This window comes from Acanthaster planci, linkage group LG12 (genome assembly GCF_054643075.1).
Source record: "Acanthaster planci isolate LZ-2023a linkage group LG12, COTS_SCS, whole genome shotgun sequence".
Classification (NCBI taxonomy): Eukaryota; Metazoa; Echinodermata; class Asteroidea; order Valvatida; family Acanthasteridae; genus Acanthaster; species Acanthaster planci.
The window spans coordinates 4,102,061-4,124,179 of record NC_141788.1 but is presented as its reverse complement, the minus strand read 5'-3'; the positions used below and the strand labels follow the sequence as shown (position 1 = coordinate 4,124,179).

The 22,119-nt window shown below is 41.5% G+C and overlaps 2 protein-coding genes across 10 annotated transcripts in view; both read right to left on the bottom strand.

The window, feature by feature from the left end:
- LOC110977396 (dual specificity protein phosphatase CDC14AB-like) overlaps positions 1–12,139 on the bottom strand; it is a 32,508-nt gene extending 20,369 nt beyond the window's left edge. The window contains 8 exon segments of the mRNA XM_022231473.2: positions 557–787; positions 1,084–1,171; positions 1,713–1,842; positions 6,113–6,192; positions 7,124–7,216; positions 7,955–8,030; positions 8,917–9,007; positions 11,273–12,139. Coding sequence (XP_022087165.2) covers positions 557–787; positions 1,084–1,171; positions 1,713–1,842; positions 6,113–6,192; positions 7,124–7,216; positions 7,955–8,030; positions 8,917–9,007; positions 11,273–11,342 — 859 coding nt within the window. The 5' untranslated portion in view covers positions 11,343–12,139.
- Positions 12,140–14,667: 2,528 nt separating this feature from the next.
- Positions 14,668–22,119, bottom strand: part of LOC110977490 (gamma-butyrobetaine dioxygenase-like) — a 25,571-nt gene continuing 18,119 nt past the window's right edge. For all 9 annotated transcript variants that reach the window (XM_087143858.1, XM_022231686.2, XM_022231682.2 and 6 more), the window contains 5 exons: positions 20,745–21,526; positions 20,296–20,401; positions 19,873–20,075; positions 18,695–18,861; positions 14,668–16,016 (listed from right to left, as the gene is read on the bottom strand). In XM_087143858.1, coding sequence (XP_086999984.1) covers positions 15,850–16,016; positions 18,695–18,861; positions 19,873–20,075; positions 20,296–20,401; positions 20,745–21,517 — 1,416 coding nt within the window. In that variant the 5' untranslated portion in view covers positions 21,518–21,526 and the 3' untranslated portion in view covers positions 14,668–15,849. The remainder of the gene's footprint in view (positions 16,017–18,694; positions 18,862–19,872; positions 20,076–20,295; positions 20,402–20,744; positions 21,527–22,119) is intronic.

The window sequence follows — 22,119 nt, the reverse complement described above, 5'->3', positions numbered from 1 at the left end:
AAGGGAAAATTTTCTTTTGTTTAAATGAGAAAAATTGCACTATGGAGGCTTGTTTCACACAGATTCCAATGAAAAGCGTCAGAAATCTTACGATTAAAAAAGTAAATTATTCATTAAACAACTTAAAAGGAACAAAAATTTTCAACAGGGCAAGAAGTTTTGTTTATCTCTCAAATCTTGCTAAATCATGGCTGGAGATACTCCTAGATGTGAGAAGCTATCATATTGATCATAATGTACAAATGTGTGTGTTATTGCAACTGATTTTGTATATGGTTTGTTCATCAACAATCTGCCGGTCGGTACGACTGAATATTGGGATATTCGATCAAATTGAAGGTCAGACATTCGAATAGTGAATTATTTGAATTGACTCAGCCCTATACCAATTCATTGCTGGTGTGGGGGGGGGTACTTCTGCTAAAGGCAGACCATCCTGGATGGAATCTTTTCACTGAATCCTAATATAAATCGTCTTGTCCATCCTGAAGAATGAGTCACATTATGAATCCTAAAGTCCATCCTAATTAAGCCACAAGTGAATATCACTTCTTACCTTTGCAGTGAACTGCGAGCGCACCCTCCGCATTCTCCGCTATCGTGAGAAACTGTTGCACGATGGCGTCGCTCGGCACGCTGCCATCGATGAAGAACAGGTCGTAGTGGTCAAAACCTGCATCCGTGAACCGCCGGGCATCATAGATCTTCTTGTTGAGGCGGATGATTGTCGTGATGTTGTTCTTGCGGAAGTAGGGGAAGTAAGCCTCTGGTGCGTGCAATGGGTAACCTGAGCGAGAAGAAATTGAGAAACGGTTAGGGAAAAAAAAAACACCTCCAGAGAAAAGCAGCCTCTTCTGCGCTCTCTTATACATGATACAGGCCAGAACTGCCTTGCTGCTTCAAGAAGCTTACTAGGAAGAGTAGCCTATTTTAATTTTTGTATTGACAGAAAAAACAAAACAACCTGCAACAAAGAGTGGCTACAAATTAAGGTTAAAATTTCACTATGTTTGAACCAGTTGACCATTTCCATGAGCTCCTAAAATGTAATATGCAGATTAACAAACTAAGGACTGGTGTTACCATTTTCAATCTTGCTCTTTGGATGCGGACCGCTGAATGCAAGGAACTTCCCCGGTAGAATCCAATTAAGATCACCATTTTCCACTCTCTGCAACAAAAAAAACATACTTATAAAAAATGGTGCAGTGAAAATGACTTTTCAATGGATTCAAATCCAAACCGTCAAGTGGCAGTAGACAAGACATTGGCTACCGTACACAAACACAAAGTAACAAGTCCTTCAAAGATTGTAAAATATGAATGGCAATGACTCTCCATTTCTGTGATTTTTCATGCCTCGTCCGTATTTGTTTTTTGTTAAGTGATAAAGGAAAAGGTTAAATATCAGTGAGCGACATTAAAAGATCTTAACGGAAATGAATCATTAGGAAGTCACATCGCATTATCAGAAGGGCATTACACACAAATAGACCAGTCAAAAATACAATGAGGAAATGAAATGTTCCAGCCCACCACTGGCTCTTCTTGCCTGTGTGTTCAAGTATTACATTCTGATCAAGGACGAGGAAACAAATAAACAACACAGGATTCATTCTTGTCCTCAAAAGAAATCAATCTATCTAACATGCATGTGTTTAGTCTGGGAGGAGTGCTGTATTTAAAGTACGGTGCCTTGCGACTGCGTGTACCTCATAGTGTTCGTATTCCTCCACATCAAATGACTCAAAATTAAGGAAGTTGTGTGTTATTGCTTTATCGATGGCTTTGAGGCAATCCAGGAGGGTCAGGTTGTACGTGCAGGCCCCAAAGGATGCATCCCTGCAATGAATACAATTATAGAAACTCAAGATTACAGGTCAGATAGAAAATGGAAAAAAAAATTGAAATCCCAGCATTTCATCTTATAATAAAGTGTGCATAAATTAAGTTTACAAAACACAGACCATAGTGTTAAGTTTGTTGGTGTAGGTAAATAATACATGCATGTCCATAAAGAACCATGAACATAGATTTTAAACAGTAAAATATGTAACCCAATCAAACTTCTGTTTTTAACATTTCAAAATTTACATTCTTATATTAACAATACTCACGTATACACAACTGGGGATCAAATTTTGGAATGACTGACTTAAAACGTTAAATTCAAACAACACGGAATTTCATATTTTTAATCGGTAATAACACATGGTATAACCAAATAATTATAAATACCCGTATAAAAGCTCATATGAAGTATGGAAGATTTGAGGCTGCACATTTTAAAATGCCAAATATAAAAAAGACAAGACTGCTTTTAGGTAAGCTGTTACTTTTAATTTTTATTTTAACATGTTGGACATGTTCACAAAAACTTTCCCCACTTCCATCAGCACACATACAACCAATACAAACATGTACATGTACATACTTTGTCCAAATGTGTCAAGTCTATAAAACTCTACCATTAAGAAACTACTGTGACGAATCTGAAATGTACGGTTGAATAAAACAGACATAACAGTATGGTAGAAAGGGTTGTACCGCCACCGACCGCAGGGTTTGAACACACACTATACACACCATGATGTACATGTACATGGACATATGTACATATACATGTAGTTTTGTAAAGTACACCTATGCTAAAGCATAGAGTAAATGTGGATGTCTAAAAAATTCTAACTGCTGAAACTAATCAGTTTCAGGTAACACACTGACACAATAAATACAGGTAACTGATATCAGATGTGTGTTTAGCATTGGCCCCAGGCTTAAGGTTACTTGTAATCCTTCTTGTTTGCAAATACTTCAAGGGGACCTGTCTGCATTCAACACCAATCAACCACCAGGTCTTAAGTAAATCTAGCTTTTCAAACACAGCGCTCTATCAGCACAATGAGGTAATGGATATGTGCATATCTGTGGGAGGCATGAGAATAATACAGGTGCTGAACACTGGTCAGCACAGATCCCTGAGCAAGGCAGCTTAGGGCTTGTGTTGCCAAGCAACCAACCAACAGGTGGCTAAGGCACTTGGCTGCTGCCACATGTGCATTGGCATGGTAGAAGTCTGGTGGTACAGATATTTTCCTGGAGTGGGCGTGAGGTGTGCAGTACATGCAATGCTTCTGAATGCATTTGGGCTTTCAAATGAACAGAGCATGCGACCAAGAAAACTACACCCTGTACGTACATTTGGCATAGCATCAAGTATGTCATAACACAAAGCAGTACGTCAAATCAGGGAAAACTGCACACTGCTACAAATGGAATTTAGGCAACTACGAAGAAACATGACGTGGGAGTTTTCACTGATTTGGGAAAATCTGGTGATTTGCGATGGTCGTTTGTATGGATGTTTAAAATGTCCTGTAAAAGTTCCATGCAAAAACTTTCACCGCACAAGTATTTTTTTTTCAAATCTGCACTGTAAAGGACCACTTCTCATGCTTGTAACAGTCTGATTTCATAATTCAAAAGCTTCAGTTTGGACTATGCTACCTGAAAAAAAGCATGAAATAGCAAGGCATAAAATTTCCTGACATTGACTCAGAATTGACTTCTTGGAAACTTGTGTCTGGTTTTGACAAACATCACAAATCTCAATGAACTTCAGGAACTGCCCAATAAAAGCTTGCACAAGGACAACCTTGCTTCAAGGAGGCAATTCAATAACCTCCCCTCCCTCCCTCCTATGCTTCATTTGATATTTGTTAGTGTCCACAAAACACATGTAGTAAAATGCTGCCGTGACGACATTAACAGATGTCTGCCCCACTCGCTTGAATACCTTCTTATGTTTGACATGATACGTACACATCCGTACATCAGGGTTTGCCCTTAACTTTTTTTCTCACTTGCCAGCCAAACCGGCAGTGATAACTTTTTACTAGTCCGCCAGCATTTTCACTGGTCCGCATCTTCCGCCAAATTTCAACATTGTTTTTCGGCTGTAGTGTTTTCTGTTCCAACATCATGCATAAGTGTGCACTTGGTACTGACTGTTAATGTTTAATTGTTGATGAGAAGGCCTGATCATAAATGGCCATGGGACTTATGAATCTTCAGAATATTCATGATTATAACTCTAATCAAGCAAATTAAACACACAGACGAAGTGGTTACCGGCTGAAAATGGTTTGTTTGGTTCAAAATCCAAGAAACAGAAAAAAAAAAATTCATATCAGTGTGAACAGTTTATGTACATGTACAGTACATATACCTTCTATGTAGTATGCACATGTACATGCACATAATGTATGCAGGCCTGGCAAAATGTACACAATGTACATGCAGTTGAACACGATAATGAAGAGTTATACGACGTCATATTTATAACAAGGACAATGTTAGGTCCCAAGTCTTGGTGTTTCTTTATTGTTTCATTGCTGATAACAGAAAGTAACTATTTTAACAAGGTTATCAATCAATGAAGTCCCAAAGACCTTGTTGTAATGTGTTGCTGTACATGTATTCGTACATGTTCGTTCTCAACTGTGTCCAGTACCTGTAGCGTGCGAACCAAACACGAAATCACAACTGCGACATTGCTGGTGTCACAACTACCAATGACCGATCAGAAAAACCAGTATTGCACATTCATAGCACACGTAATGCATATATACATGTATATGTACACACAAACATTACACACCCGGCGCATCATAAGCGTGATGCATATTCATGAACTTACATGTACCTCCGTGAGCATGATGCAATGCAGGAACGCACGTACCGATTAGATTTTGTACGCAGAACCAACGTCAAGTCATAGCATCGCGAGATCGCAAGTAGTTGTCCAGTAAATGGTCGACAGTTATGTGCGATCACGCAGCATGGGCGTTGCGGAACTGATGTTTGAAACGATTTACTGATGCTGCATTCATGAACTTCAGCATTACTTCTACTTGGCTGGTACCAGGGACCAAAGTAATCTTGGTTGCAAAAGGTCCTATTTTATTTGGTTCCAAAATCAGCATGCAGCAGCAGCTACAGGACATGCTTACTTCAGAATAATGCTTTACTCGACCGCCGGACAACTCTGATGAGGGCTTTTGCTAGACCGCCACGGTTTTTACTTGAATTTGGCTAGCGGACCAGCGTTAAGGTCAAACCCTGCACATGCACACGAGACACACAGTTTTACGGGTACGGGCAAAAACCGTTATATATATAATTAACATCTCCCCAACGCAAAAATACATCTTGAAAATACATCTTGAGAACACACAGTTTTATAGTCAGAAAAAGAAGATGATGACAGGGCTCAACTATATGTATTCCTGGGAAAATGTCTCGCTTTGGAAAATATGTCAAACTGTAATGACAAAGGTTATCTTGACATTTCTGTATAACGCATTAAATAATAATAAATCAATCTGATCCAAATCCGATGATCAAATTGCAATAGGATCACAGAGTACATTGTAGGTGTACTGTACATTTTGTACAACCTGCTTGCACATGTATCTGGGAAAATATAACTGCTTAAGAGTGTTAACAGGCCAACTTGATTGCCAGCAACAATATACGCAGTTGGATCAAGCATTACGTGTACTCTGCATACACCTGTGCCAAGGCTGGAGTCCATTTATTCTGTTAGTTGCTTGAAAGGCACACAAAGGCTCCGTGACCTTGACTGAGGGGGGAAAATACAGTGCAAGTTCATCCACCTTGTATTCAATTGACGTCACGAGGTTATGCACGTACTCTGCCTACATCCATGTACATACATGTGTCAGTACCACCAAGTGGAAAAGTTCAGGTATCGCCAGCGTATGAAACAGTCCACACAGCATACGTGCACCTATTCACAACTCTCAGTGCTGTGTGTGTGTGTGTGGGCTTAAGTATTGATACTGGTTATTCATGTATCACTGTCTGCAACAATGCCTAACAGTTACTGTAGTCGGGTTCAAGGCAACAAGAGAAACTTCACAAGCGCTCAAGCTGGACATTTCCTTTGTAACTCCACCTTCAAGCACGGTTTACGATTTGACAGGCGTGCTTTGAAGGCGTCTGTGAACTCATTTTGCACAAACTTGTGTAATACTACCTAGGGCAAAAAGTGGCAATATCTGTCCAAATGAAAGAAACAAAAACTGACCTGAATGGAAGGTACGGTGGATTTGTTCCGGCAACAAGTGGTCGATAAGCCTCCTCAGGAGTCTTTTTCAAATAAATCACCTTTCAATTAAAAAAAAAAAAAATTTAACAGAAGCAGAACAACCAGGGCTCGGGCTATTTCTGACATGGGTTTTCCAAGCTTTGGCTATGTCTACTGTCAGCAGGTTCTTGCATATTTTCAATGGAGCAGAAACCTAGATTTTCCTCTACATAAAGTATTTGCATGCAGCCTCATTCATACACACATGCGAGTTTATGAAAGCAAATACGTACATGTCATATGAAGCATACTTGCAACATAATTTAAGTTGGTAGGAAACTGAGCAAAGAGGGGCGGAAATGAATGTTCACAGGTGTAAACAGATTGTACGTATGCATGTACATATTGGCCAATACATCAACTACATGTGCATGCAGACAAAACCTACCTATGAATTAATTAATGAGGCAGGCAACTTAGAAGTCAGACATAACCAGGAAATTTCAAACCGTGCTGGCTGTATTTTGAACCTTATTTCTCAATTTGTAACACCATCAGTGATAGCTTGGATAGTGAGGACTGACGTATGTGAGGCAAGCACAGACTCATCCACACAATACAGTACATGTGGATATGGCTCGCTCATGCAACAGCCGAGCAAACAGCCCTAGCCAAGGCTTGAGAATGAGTACTGCCCTTGACTGGCTGCTCAGTAAAAAGAGACTAAAAAAAAAGACAAAGCTCACACTGGCCACGGCGAGCAACCCCATGGCTCCAGGAAAACTCTAATTCACTGCCGATTAGCCCCAACTCCCTAAGCGCTTCAGCTCAGGAAAAATGCCTTCCTGTTTCGCCACTGCATACATTTTGTTCCATGGGAGGGGAAAACGGGGGTATCGTCTCCCTAGTGAAATTTAGTAATAGTGGATGGGATCTATGGACCCAAATCCATCACGTGGGCGTGGATTTTGGTGTATGGGGGTGGTGACGTTTTACAGTAAGATTGCTTACCGAGTATGCTCCTACAAGGTAAGCTGCATTGGCACGTTTCTTGGCGTCAAATGTTGTGTAGTGCACAATCTTCTTCTTTGCTAAGGAAAACGACTGGAATCAAAAGTGACACAAAACAGGACTTAATACACGGTGCACTGTGTTCACAACAAACAAATCGCCTTATGCATTAATGATCATTTTCAAGCCGGATCCGAAACCTTTGCCTCGCTATTTACACGTGGGAACAAGAATAAAAACAATCTCAACTGTGACAATATTGCTGCTGAAACCCCTGGCAGAGAAAAGTGACACCAAGCTCCAAGCAAAGACAGGATTTGGGGCAACTTGGGACACAAATATGGACAGAAAAACACTGATATTGACAATGATCCTGCTAAACCCAATGATATCCAACACTGGGGTCAATTTTATAAAGCTGCTTACGCACAAAATTTGCTTAAGCGTGAAAAAACCTTGTTTGACAAATCACATTACTAGCCAAAACTCCATGTGATGTATATTGTTTTGGAATGGTATTCACATGTTGCTTGGTTACTATGACATTCACATAGATTTTGAGCAGAAATCCTTTGGTTTTCAAGCAAAAGCAAATTTGCACTTAAGCAAATTTTGTGCTTAAGCAACTCTATGAAATTGGCCCGTTTCTGATGGATTATTGATGTGAGCATTGAGCAAAATGCCTTCTGCTCTAGCTGTTGGATTCTCTCGGGCTCAGCAGGCTTCATACTTTTTCTGTGGTTTGATGCTGTCAGGGCCATCCGAGTGCCTAGATAAAACCTACAGAGGGTTATGATAAAAAAAGGCTTACAAAGCCGTTGCAAGACACACCTTTAATTTTTTGTTGACTTTACAGCAGTATCTGTACAACTGACCAAGATTCAAAGGCCCAAAGTCTGCATAGAAACTGTAAGAAAACAAAAAATGGCACGATAACCATGATAAACAAGCATAAAAGTTACAAAAGGCACATCACCCTTCTCTGGTGCACTACTACATGTAGTGTGAGTTGTGGATTTTTAACTTACGTGTACATGAGGATAAATGTTGTAGATATTTAAACTAACATGTACATGTGCATTAACGTCATGTATATTCAATTCACATGTGCATAAAGGTAGAGGTACATGCAATGTTTATTTACTTTATGCAAATTCCGTCACGCTGAGAAAAGAAATCTTCACATGTACATGTATGTGAAGAGTGCACGGCAGTAGGCACTTTTGGGCAGACTGCCAGTTTTTCTTTTCACTGAGCCGGTGCCATTGTGAGCGCAGGACAGTAAGTACAATATGTTTGTGGTGCCTGTGTTTCAAAATCAATAATGCACTTGCATGTGTGCAAACACAGGAACTGTTCAATTGTTTACCAACAAGTTACACGTAGTTGAAAACAAGAGATGTACTTTGTGCAGGAGAGGGGATAATAGACTTTGTTCTGGCTCTGATGTACGTGTACATTGAGAAAGAAAACAACTAGATTTATATTACACTGTATTCGCTCAAATAAAACTGACAAACCTCAATGGTCGCTTCCTGGTTTGTATCAAAGTGGGATTTCTCCTAAATGAAGAAAGGAGACTTCTTCCCAGGATAAATGTTGCATGTATTTAAGAGTTCATAACAACACATCATGATTTGAGGATTGTTCACGTCAAGCAGGGGTCATCTATGTGAGCTGGTCTGTCTAAATTCATGCTAAATTTAGCCCCACTACAATCCTTCACCTTTGGAACACTACTCTGGCTTGGCTTCCTTTCAAAACAAACATGTTTACAACAATATGACACTCACTTTTCATACACCAGTTCATCATTGATGTTGAAGTAATGAGTGTTAATTGTGCTTCTTGGTTTTGTCCGCAAGGTTGCAAAGTAGAATCGATCTGCAACAGAAAGATTGTGAGGGCAATGGACCAGTTAATTCTGTTAAATATTTTAAGCGAAGTTGCACCACCCTCTGAACTCCTACACCATCATGTGTTGAGACCAAGTCTCCATGTAATTTGGTACCATCAATCAATCTTATGATTTATACACACGCACAAGCTTATTTAATAAGACTTGATTTGCAAGTTGCACTTTGGCAAGTAATCTTGGATTGAGATCTCACAAAAACACAAAACAAAAAACATGTCTTTGCGAGCAAAGTTTCCTCAAACAGGATACCAATGAAACAGATTACATTTCTGTGATTGCTTACTTGCTGGCAAATGTTTTGGCAGATGTCATTCTACCAATTTCCTTCATCAGTTTAGTGCTATGCCATTTGTTTGGTTAGTTATGTTAACAGTTTGTCAGCCCATCTTTGGCACAAGATAAAAACATCCCAAAACTCACAATTCCGCTAGACCCTCTCCATTTCTATTTGACAGATTTGCTGTGATGCTTGTACATGTAGTTCTCGGGATTTAATAAATTTCATTTTTTTTCTCCACCTTGTCCACTTTTTATGAAATTACATGGAATTTACTACGTGACAAATAACAATATCATTTGTGATGCAAAACATTAGTCTCATCTAGACAGTGTCGCTGCGGCACAAGGAATTCCTGTAACAAGATTGTACCACTGTTCGCTCGCAATACATTCCTGAATTAAGCTTTTAACGCACAAGAGTTGGATTGATCCAAGCTGAAACTCAACACTCTGCAGTGCTTGAAATCTATCAGAGTATCAAACTTTTTCATTTCCACATGAAGTTCAGTACACTGAACACTGTGAGATACTGAAGGGCATGTTAGCTTTTATAGTATTTGACAGGTGCAGTTTATACATTGTGTTTACAGTAGCGAGTACATGCCGCTGCAGCTGCACCTTAAGAGGCACTGTGTAAACTGAAGTAGTTTCCAGCATTGCTTGAAATCCCTAAGAATGATTAAACAAAATTCACGTTTGCTACCCATTTTCTGGACAGTTGTTGGAAGAACTTGTGTGACAATACAGGGTTTTTTCAGCGTCCGTGTCACACGTTTAATTTGAAAAACTTTGAGAAAATTTCCCAAACTGTTTAAACGTGTTTGAAAACATGACAAATTGTACACAAATAAATAATTGACACAAAGTTCCGGTGATGAATTTATGGTATTCCTTTGATATGATTGAGTAGTTAAGTGTTCTAAAAGTCAGATTACATCATACAGGCATCATTAACAATGAAAATGAATGCCAGATTTTGTCATTTAAAACGTCAAATGTCTTAAAGGGGCAGTTTTGTTAAAACATTGGCAAAACCTGTAAATGGATTTGGAACTTTTTTGTTTAACATACAAATGTCCCACCCTTGATCAACATGCATTCCTCAATTTCAAAGAGTAACAAACTAATGTAAATTATCTCCCAAACAAATGAAAATAGTTTGCAGTCATCGATATTTCAATGTTAAATTGCAGCTCAATCTGACATATGGTTTTAGAGTTGGTGTTGGCCACATGAATGCCAATCCGCATCATCAAACACATTAGTTGGAAAACGTATACATTTTAGACTGACCTGTCTCAGATAAATGGGCACTGTACGAGAACTTTGTGTCCAACTTTCACAGACAGGTTAGGGAAGGTTAGGGTTAATTAATCAGCATAAAATTAAATTAAAGAAATTTATTACAACACAAAGGTGCATTTTTGAAGGCTACATTAACAACTGCATAATACTACAATACCCCTAGTCAGAGTAGTCTGAGTAACTTGGACTCTGCAAATCGCTGTTTTCAACATTTGGACATGGTTGGGCAATATTCATATCACCTGAACTTGTCCAAATGTTAGTTAGCAGTGGTCAGCACAGCTGCTGGCCGGACTGAGGTATACCCTACCCCGCAGAACGGTGGGATTTGATGTCCGCCCCGCAGACGTCAGAGCCCACAGTTCTGGGGGTAAGGTACCCCCCCCTGGAATTTAGAACTGTCATGACAATGGGACTTATTATTGGTAAGGCCTATGATGCAGTTGCTTCAGTGAGAAGGAGAAAAATGAGCCCCATCACATTAAGCCTAGGCATGTTAGGTATAACGTACGTGACGGTACTACAGGCCTACTCGCCAGGTCTCTAATTTCACCACAGTGAAAACCATGAAACTTGACAATATGTGGCAAATCAGAGACTTGGTGACTCTACGGTCAAGCACATTAATACTTTTATAATAGTCTCACCTTTGATGATTTCAGATGCACTCAGTAGTTCATTTTCCTCCGCCATCATGGATGACAAAATACTCATCATATTTTCCTATGCCAGCTCCAACTCAAAATGCAACAAGTTCTTTGCATGAGTCAGTCTCCGGACAACAAATCAGGTTTAACGTATTTATGGCTCAAATTTCGAGTAGGCTAGGCCAACTATCTTTTTTCTCCTCGACACTTGAAGGTATGTCAGGATTGTGAAGTACTCATTTTTGCAACTTTTGAGTTGAAACGCTAGATTTGACCAGAGAGACTAAACCCAACCAAGGTCCATTTGACATCTGACCGGACCATCATGACCACAGCGCCTGCGGCCGGCCCAAAGTTCTGGCGTTTCTATTTTCGACTATTACCAACGACAATTTCAGAACTAGAAGGTCATGTAAGTGCACTTTAACCAACAAAATCACAGTCTCAAATTAAGCCAAGGGCTGCAGTACCATGATTAGGAACTTTGAAAATCCGACATACTAGTTGTTGCTAATGAGATTTTGAGGTCACCAGCCGCTGTTTAATGTGGCACTGTGCTGCTTGTGAATGATATGACCAGATGACTGACGCGGGAGCGAACACAAGCTGCGTATACAGAAGAGGCGGTCAATTTAACTGGTTTCCGTTCAAGACAACTTTCACTGACAGCGACATGAAGACCTTCAACACAAGTGACATTCGACCAAACATTTGAACAACATATTCAGAATATCAAAAGTACACTTATCTTTCTCAAGAGACATCATTTACGTTCAATTGCAAAGAGTTTGGATTCTATTTAATTTCGCGAACTCAGAACGGCCATGTTTGAACATCGACTCCCTGACGATGACGTTTGCGCATGCGTTGAATCGACCAATGATGCGATAAGACGGCCGTAGTCAAGCAGTATGTAAAATACATGCATACAAAATTAGGTTATGAAGGCTTATTAGACTGGAAACCTGGCCTCATTGTATGAGAACAGCGGCAAAACGAACACGAGTTTCAACTTTATGGAATAGATCGAGACTGAGCAAGGAACGTCTGTGCTCTGCATATTAATATCCTAATAATTATCGACTGGATTTCTGTGTTACTGTGTACCTCTTTAAGTGGCCACTAAGCGAAAAGATGGAACCCGCACAACAAAGCTTCCTCTTCCCGAAACGATTATTTCTTCAGTTGGTGACCAGTTGACAAAACGAGGCTGGAAAATTCGGTTAATGAAAACATTTGTAAGAAACTTTGGTCTCCATAGCTAAGCTAGTGTCATTCACTGACACAACAATAAACCACCCAAAAAAAGAATAATAATAAAAACAATAACTTTTGGTGCTGAAACAGCTGTAACGTTGAAATTTCTTCCCGGTATGACATTGTATATGCAACTTTCCATAAAAGTTATGAACGTATAATTTTATATAGCACAACAACCGTGAGGTTTGTCTACCAATTTCCCTTGAAAATGATAAAATAAAATTAAGGTAAAATAGGGTAAAAAAAAATATGTGTTTCTTGGGGCTGAATTGAAATGAATATTAGCAAAGCTGCTTTTCGCGGATTTTATCGATCATTGCCTAATTCACAAAATCCTGACAACTTTTACATAATTTATAATTATCAACCATATCTCATGACGCTATAAAATCTGGGGATTTTCCTCTAGATGAAGTACAGTTATATTCTTCATTCAAGTCTCACACACTTCAGACTTCCATAACAACGTGCACCATGTTGGTTTATTAGAGAATTTGGTGTACATATAGCAAAACTACCGGTGTTCCTTAAGATGCACGTATTAACTCATTTGCTTTTTAGCAATCAAAGGGATGCATGCTGTTTGGCAAACGCCTCCGACGGAACGCAGGAGCGCCCTCTTCAACAAGGTCTATGGCTTGGGTCCGGTTGGTGCCCCTCACGTTCGAACGGCATTCGAAAAAGTTTCACTTCCTCTATGTCCTGCACAAAGCACCCGCAAAAATTTTGGGTACGCAATTTCCCCGTAACCCTCACCCTGTAGCATTTGCGGGCTGTTCACCAAACCTCCTGGACAGTGGTGTAATTTTATTTGTGCCAAGAAATTGGGGGCGGGGCATAATGGGGTTTTAGAAGCATTTTTCAAAATTACAACTAAAATGTAGGCTATAGCATACCGAAAAGCATATTAAATGTAACACTAAGGAGTGTAAGTATAAAGCGAACAATTAACATAAAACGGATCAGGGCTGTTTGTTTTACGCAAATTGGCAGCGGCGATCGCAGATCCGTCGTCACTGACACCCAGACCCTGCCTGTACTGAAAGCACGAACCAGCTTTAGAATATCTGCTCAATTGCAAGATTCAGATCCATGGAAACAAACACTAGCCTCGTATTTGTATCATGAGCATCGCCCTCTAGTGTCATGATGCGGTGTGCAGCAATTCCCCATCCCTCCCCCCATTCCCCCTTCCCCCCGTTGTTTTTCGATTTTCCACGGCCGCGCAATTTATTTTTAAATTTAAGTCATCCCAATGGCGGATAGAATATATATGTAGTGGTGTTTGTTACACTCTTCAAATAGCGCCCTCCCATTCCATCAGACATATTTCAAATAGACTGAAACTCCGGTCCTCTTCATGCCACTGATATGGGTATGAAAGCACCGGGACATATTGTACACATCAGTTACGAAAAGCCCCAAACAGCCCCCCCTGCAAGATTCTGCCAACCCAGAACCAATCCCATTTTCTATTTTATAGCACCGTCTCTCGATCATAGTTAAGAGAGCCGACTAATTGTACTAGCTTCTTACGGACGCTTCCATGTATTACCGTAAGCTCTCGCACAGCCATTACTGAGCATGGGCGCAAATCCCGCGGGGGTGGGGTGTATACCCCCCCCCCCCCACTTTTTTGGGGGGGGGCTATTGAATCATGTCCTACGTTTTTGTGATGAGCAACAATGATTAAAACGGGTTGTGAAGAATTTACAGGATTTCTCGACGACTAAAATGTTTGCAATATCACAAAAAGGGAAGCAAATTTCAAAAGCCATAAATATGCCATTCGTATGTAAGATTCTGCATGAATTTGATACACAGATGTACATCTTTATCATGAACATCGCCCACTTTATAGTGTATATGGTGTCTCCCCCTACACACTTTTCAAATTTCCATAGCCGGACAAGTCATCCCCCACCTTTCGCCATCCCCCAATTCCCAACACAGATTTACGCCACTGTCACGGAGGCGTACAGCTCCGAAGTATTTCGTGTGCATCAGAAACCTCTCATAAAGTTTTACAGGTTGCTCCTTGGCCTTGTACCCATACCAATCTCAAGATGTGCTGTATAGCACATGACTGCTCATAGTATTTCATAAAAGATCGACGCCATCACACTTTCACAGAATTTTATGAATTCTGAATGTGTACAGAAATTTACGCGGGCTTTATTTTATCGATCATTGCCTAATTCACAGAATCCTGACAACTTTTACATAATTTATAATTATCAAACATACTCATGACGCTATAAAATCTGGGGATTTTCCTCTAGATGAAGTACAGTTATATTCTTCATTCAAGTCTCACACACTTAAGACTTCCATAACAACGTGCACCATGTTGGTTTATTAGAGAATTTGGTGTACATATAGCAAAACTACCGGTGTTCCTTAAGATACACGTATTAGCTAATTTGCTTTTTGGCAATCAAAGGGATGCATGCTGTTTCTAGAAATTACATACTCGTATCGAACCTTGCGAGCGATACTGCAGCTAAAAGGCTTACCAAAATATAACCAGGAGTCATAAACTACAAGTCAAATCAAAGGTATACGACCTATAAACAAGACGAACAAAATGAACGAAGTCAACGAGGAAAATGGCACATTCCTGCGTCTAGAAGTCGGTTCTGTTAAGTCTGTTATAAAGCATAAGAACACGAGGTGTACTCCAATGATCAAGGATGCCTTGAGTGGCAAACATACCATGGTTTAACAACATGAGCCAAATGTTCCCCGATGAATATCACTACGCACAGTGATATCCATGCATGGGGGGAGAGAAAAAAAATACCAAAGGAATAAGCAAGGAGGCAAGTCGGCGAACAAACAGCACAGACTTATTTGTGAGTTAGCTATACCGTTACGCCTCTTTGACGGGCAACGCTGTATAAAACTTTGTACCTTTAGTTTTGTTACAGATTTTGCTATAAGAAACTATTTCGCTTGCTCCGTTTGGTGCGATTCTATTGCTGCAGGTCAAGTGTTTCCACAAATTCTATCCAATGAGGGCGCCAAGAAATCCCACCATCCCAACGAACCCACAGGGCGCTGTGGGAGAGTGAACTTTCCCGTCATTCGTCCGACCGAGTCCACCATATGGGCGTCATATACACAATTTCTTGCATACAGTCGTCATCAGAAAACGACCGCTTCTCTCTCTTTGGATAAGGCTTCTCTACTCGTACGCCCACGTGGTACACGCAGCCTCCCCTATTTACACCTTTGTCTGTATTACAAATGGCTACGGAATATCCGTAACGTTGCCAGGTTTCCTGAGAAATGGATCGTGCGTCATTTTCATGTTTTCATTTATCTGACGTTATCTTGAGCTGTGCTGCCAGGACACGCAGACGCGAGTTGACCTCATCCCATTCAAGGTAGCTCCCTTCAAGATGGCGGCCACTGGCCTTGGTCACTTGGAAAGAGCTGCGGCCGTGCAGGGCACGCCGGTTGTTGAACGTCATGATGTCTCCTGTAGAATTCCAAAAAGGAACTATTCAATGGCTGGACCAGCTCTCCTTATAAATGCAATCAAAGTTATCCAGAAACTCCACGGCACTAAGGTTACACCGCACGTACGTATTTGTGGCCAGGGTACAAATGGCTCCACAATTGTGGTCGTGAAAGTAGATGTACAGGTAGCATTTATCGCCAGTAAATCGTTCTGCGTTTTTACCAATGGAACATTGTCGTTGTTTGAGGGTCTACGTGACGAAGTTTCTTAGACATTAAAGAGTTTCGGCAGAAGTCGCGCGTGCGCGCCGTCCCCGTAAAGTTACACGTATATGTTCACGTACGAGGTGCACCAGTGCATTATAGAATTAGTTTCGGCGATCAGTACGCTTGTGGGAGAGTGATCAAGCATGATTTCTGTACTTTGACTCTCTTTCTTTTCCACATGCTAACAAGCCACAGCACTTAAACTGTCAGCCACATCTCTGTCAGTTGGTATTATTACACAAATACTGGAGAAATGTTACAAACGGGATAAACACAATTCGTAGTAGAACAACTCCTCTTCACGTCTAAACGTGTCCGTGGCTGTCATAACGCAAACCTGGTGCGCATGGATTGATGACGTCAGCAGCGAAGGGCCGTTTTCCAATACTCAATTCGGCTCCGTCTCAGGCTTCAACTGTTTTGTACTAGCTGACTTTGAAGCTGTAAGCGCAGTAATCAGTTTAATAGTGCCACAGAACATCAAATAAGATGCAAGAAATCCAAAAATTACAGTAGGGCCTAATCCAATGTAATTTAAACACTTCAGCCCAACAATCAGGGATTGGTTTGATGAGTTGAGTATTGGAAAACGGCCCTCGTTCACGTTCACGAAGCGCAAGGTGGGGTTTCTGCCGAAACTCTCTAGTATTTTTTTTAAACGTCGTATTCTTCTTAATATATAGAAACTACCTCACACCCGTTTGGGGTGAAAGTATTTAAATTTGTACTCTACTTCAACAGTTACGGTTGCCCGTGCCAAAACTGAGGGCGCTTTTGCTATAATGTTATTCCAGGAAGACACTTTTTTCTATTTGAATAATGAAGGAAAATCAAACCGACTCATGGAAATCATTTCTGAGAAAGAGTTGCTCATTGCAATGTACATGTATATCACCAAAGAAAAGAACATTTGGAATCCAGCAAAAAGGCCAGCAATCTATACACCACTCTCATTTTGCCCATACAACTTGTATGGGCGGCCAATGTGGGGCAGAAATATCCCCCTTTTGGTCGGTTTTCGATTTCACTTCCAATTTGTTCAAAATTGGCATTTGTCCCACAAATTTTAGATAAGATCGTATTTTCATTTTAGTATTTGGAAGTGTATACATTATTATCTGGTGTTCTGATAGCTGCGTAGGATTTTCAACACTTTGTAAATTACTCTCTACTTTTGTACCGACGGCCAGCCATACCGGTAGATTTAGCAGTCACTTGTATAGGCAAAATACGACTGTGAAGTCAAACGAGCAGACAGTATGCACAAATCAAGGTATCACTGGTGTTTTCTTCTTGGAATGACATGGTAGTTTCGCCATGAATATGGAAATCCAAGCATGAAAACAAAAAAGGCGTCCAGATCTATGTACATTTATCTTTTAGGAAAACAAAGCCTGAAAATAAGTCAATTGAAAAAAAAAACATGAAGTGCACGAGGGACAGCGGTGCACATAATCATTAATCTCGCTTCTGTACGACCTAAGCACTTTTACAGTCTTTTTTATTAATCCGCTTGTGGATTTAACCATGCCGACAATGACGCAAGTGCCTGGGTGTAAAGTCCATGCAAGCAGGCACGTAGCATGGGTTATTTTCCCAAAGAAGTCAGACTTTTTGTCCCGTTTGGCTAAATTCAGGCGATGAAGAAACTGGCAAGGAAAGAAAGCTTCGGGATATACATGTATGTCATAACAGCATGCTCAATATTTTTGCATTTATGATCCATCTTCATGGTCCCGATTTTGCATTTATTAATTTGCCAACCAAATTGTACACCCATGTCAGCATCTCTCTATTTTACTTCAAAATTCTGCGGGCGTGTAAAGTTGACATTTGATCCCGGAAAAGGACTAAATTGTACAAATTTATCTCAAGTGTGTCTCTATTTTTAGTTAGAGTGTTCAATTTGCACGCACAACAGGTAAACACACTTACCAATCCAACTGATTAAAATACCAAATCAAATTGAATCCACGCAGTCTTGGTACGTGCTATTGGCGAACTTTGGAAACAGTATATCTCACAAAAAACGAACTTTGAAAAAAAAATCTACTGCAGCGTGTTTTGAATATGGATACTTCATGGCACCACAGTGGGCTTTCGGGAAAAAGGACTTGACTATGCAAGACTATTTAATGTACTTTGTAGACTGAGAAGCCAGTTCAGCAATTTCAAGAATTTGCTCGGGGATTATCGCTGAGAAGCCATAGCCTGGTATCGTTAACCTGCTGTAAAAAAATTGTCTTGGGATGACGTACACCTTCGCATAGCGCTCTGCTCGCGTACAGAACTGTGCTGGCAGAACCTATACATAGAGTTTCGTATAATGCAGTAAATAAATGGTTTCACTTGTCTGTTCATTTCTTGCCCCTTTGTTATAGTTTCCCAACACCTAATGGAAAAAAATAATAAAGCAGTAAGAGCGCCTACCTGTGTCCATTTTGTATTTGAAAACATTTTGCGGGTCGAGAAGCATGTTGCAGTACTTATTCAGAGCTCGGTAGAGAGGCTGCACCTGGTGGAGAGGAGCCCTCAGCATGGGGTCCCGGCTGTGATCGCTGATAGTCACGGAGACAACTTCCCCACGTTCATCCAGTCTGAGAGGGGAAACGGTGATTCACGGTTAAAAATAAATTGGCCAGAAATGTCAAAATTTGTGAGTACATATCAAAGCGCACAAGATGGGGTTGTTTCCTTGAAATGCGTTTCGGTCAACTTGCTTTGACCAGTTGTAGGCCTATGTACACAGTATTGAACGGAACTCGACTTGACCGGTCGACTTTTATTCTGACCAATTTGCGATGGCAGGATCCGTGAAACGGAGATCTTATTTGAAAAACAAGATCACAAGTTGTGACATTTGTCTGGACAACAATGATGCATCCAGAGACTACGCTTGCATGCCATTTAATGGACCCCAAATTGCCTACGTGGGACCCAATAGCGATTTGCAGGCTGTCAACTTATCCGCTATTAGAGCATTTTTGTGGCGCGAGGACTTATTTCTTTGAAGTGGGAGTGTTTATTACTGTTATCGATGGCAGCCTATTTAAAATGGTATTCACTGTTATCGGTCATGAGACTGGCCTTGTCTCAGGATCGTGACAATAATGACGGACAAAGCCCTCTTGTACGTTGCTAGCACGGATTTACAGGTTTACAGCTAGGGGTGTTTCTGTATTTGTCGTCACTGTTGAAGCCACTTAACCCCAACAGTCCTCAGTCCCCGAACAGGTGAAGGATCGAGGACTGATAGGGTTAATCCCTTTGTTTTACCCTTGACCAAACACGCAAAATAAAAAGCCCCACAGGGTTTACGCTTTAGTGGCAGTTTACAACCTTTAGATATAATAAGCTATGGGCCGCTAAAAAGCAGTGCACACAGGTAGGGGGTGACCGCAACCCCCTCTGGTACCGCGCCTGACTTGGTGGTCATTATGATCAATGATAGTGTGGTCGAATTACATGCGTGTACGTGCCCGTATCTGACCATTCGACCGATTGACAACAGAGTCAATAAGACTATTGAGGGTAGTCGGTGTCTGCCTTCCAAAGCGTTGCCTGTCATATGCATGGAGATCGGTCTAGAGCCTATCTGCGACCCTTACTCAATGGTCGGATGCCTAGCGTGCTGGTGGAAGGCGCCGTAATAATCTGTACCCACGTCGAAAAATTCGAACGGAACTGTGGACAGGAGCCGAAACGCCTCTGGGTCATCCTTCCTCAGATCCCTGGCTACCTTGAAGCCGTCAGAGAAGAGATTCTCTCCGCCGGTGCATTCCGCCTGCTCTATGCAGTGTAGCAGTTGGATCTAGTTTGACGAACAAATTAAAACAAGAATCAACGAACGCAGATTTCGTCCAGATTCGGTTTATTGCAATTTCAGAAAAGTTCCCATTTTGTTGAAGAGGTTTCGTTTGTTGGGAATTATATGTAACGCTGTTCCCCCAAACAAATCCCCACTAAAAAGCTTTTTATAGGGTCGAAAAATCTGCAACTTCCGTATCTTGAACATCGCCAACAGCGCTCACCCCTGGTTGTCGAATGTAATAGGCCAGGTCGGTGTGCAAAGCCAAGGGACCGCTTGTGTAAGCTGCGTTGCTCGGATCAACCTTGCTCTTCACTTGGAATGTTGGTCTGGAAAGGGGTTGAAAACAATGCAAAAAGAAATGATTTTCAAGGCAGTTTTCCTTTTTGTCGTGTCTTCACTACTGCTCGATGGCCCCGACCAGACTGCAGCAAAATGGTTACTATTGAGTCACACGGTAAGTTTGCCTGATAAAAAAAAAATTGGCATAAACGACCGTCTACCATCAAATCCATTGAATGCTATGGTAGGCGACGGTCAGGAGAGGAAGCTGCCACTCTCATACGATAGCAGCCTTTATATTGGAGATGCCATTGTTTTGAGAGTAAATATCAGCGAGTGAACTGCATCGAGGTATGGAAAGCAACATGTTCTTGAATGCACATGTTTTACCCGTAGTTGCAGGGCCGCAGGAAGGCAACTCGTCCCCCAAGCCTGTGAAGCTGACCCACCTCGGACGGAGCGTTCTTAACCACCGCAATGCCTCGACTCACCAGCTCTGCTAGCCACTTGTACAAGGCCCGGTCGTTCGTAAGCAGCTCACCAAAGTCGAAGCTCTGAAGATCGATGTCAGCGCCCCAAAAGTCGAACTTCGGATCCAGGAGTTGGTCTTGCTGGGAGTCGACGAAGCAGTAGGCCCCCAGCCAGTGAAAGGGGAACTGGCTCTCGTGTCCGTCTGCCCACCGGATGGTGACGGCATCAGAGTCGGGAGACGTCTCAACGGATTTGGCCGTGATGTCGACACTGAGCTCATGGGCGTAGGTTAAGCGAGCCAAGGCCTTTGAGTGGAAGCAACGCGGGCAGCGACAGTTGTCACGGAGCCAGACAAACGGGAAAGCCTGACTCCGGCCACCTTCCCACGACACGACAAGTTGCTTACTCTCCTCATCCAGCCGAACGTCACTTGCCGTCTTGGCTCCATTCTGGGCACCGGCATGATCCTCCAGCGATATGGGCGGGGCAAAGACTGCGTGTTCAGATTGTGCTGAGGAGTAGCTCTTCGTCAGCATGACTGATAAACCGTCTTGGCCCGATGTACGTCTCATCAATGGCTTGATTGAACCGAACCTGTTTCCTGATGCGCGTACCACACGGATTGGCCGACATATTCGCCACGATGTGTCTGCAAGCCTCGCCAAACTGATGCCCGCAAGTCTACCCGCCATGGTCACCAACTGAAAGAAAGACGAGATTTCAGGTAATTACATTTTTACATCACAGCAAAGGCCTGGACATGTATTTGGCTGGACAAAAATGATGAAAATGCGACGACTGCCAAAAATTCTAGATTACCACAAAGAAGTGATTCCCGACTTGCATTTCCTTATAAAAATGTAGTCTTTGGAGATGTGTTAATTCGTGTGATATCCAAGTAATGTGAGACAACAGACGCGCTCTTTAAGTCATTGGGGGTAAGTACGTGTAGGCCTACATAACTGTAACGTGCACTTTTTGGGCAAAATAAGATGAGATCGAGACTGAATGGACTGTGATTTTGCATGGTGGAAGATTGAGCCTTGAGGCCAAGGATCAGCATCAAGGCACGACATTGCTGTTTCCAACATAATGTCTCTGTAAACCCATCCACATTAATTCTAAGGCAACATACAATGTAGGCACAATGACCGATAGATGAATTTTGTGTGCTGTACATTCCAGCGCAAAATCGCAGGTGTAACAATTGTTCGGGTGTGCCCAACAACGGCTTTCATATAAGCTGCACAAGTGGGCCCGTACGTGCGTAAGCAGGCGTGGCATACATAATGTG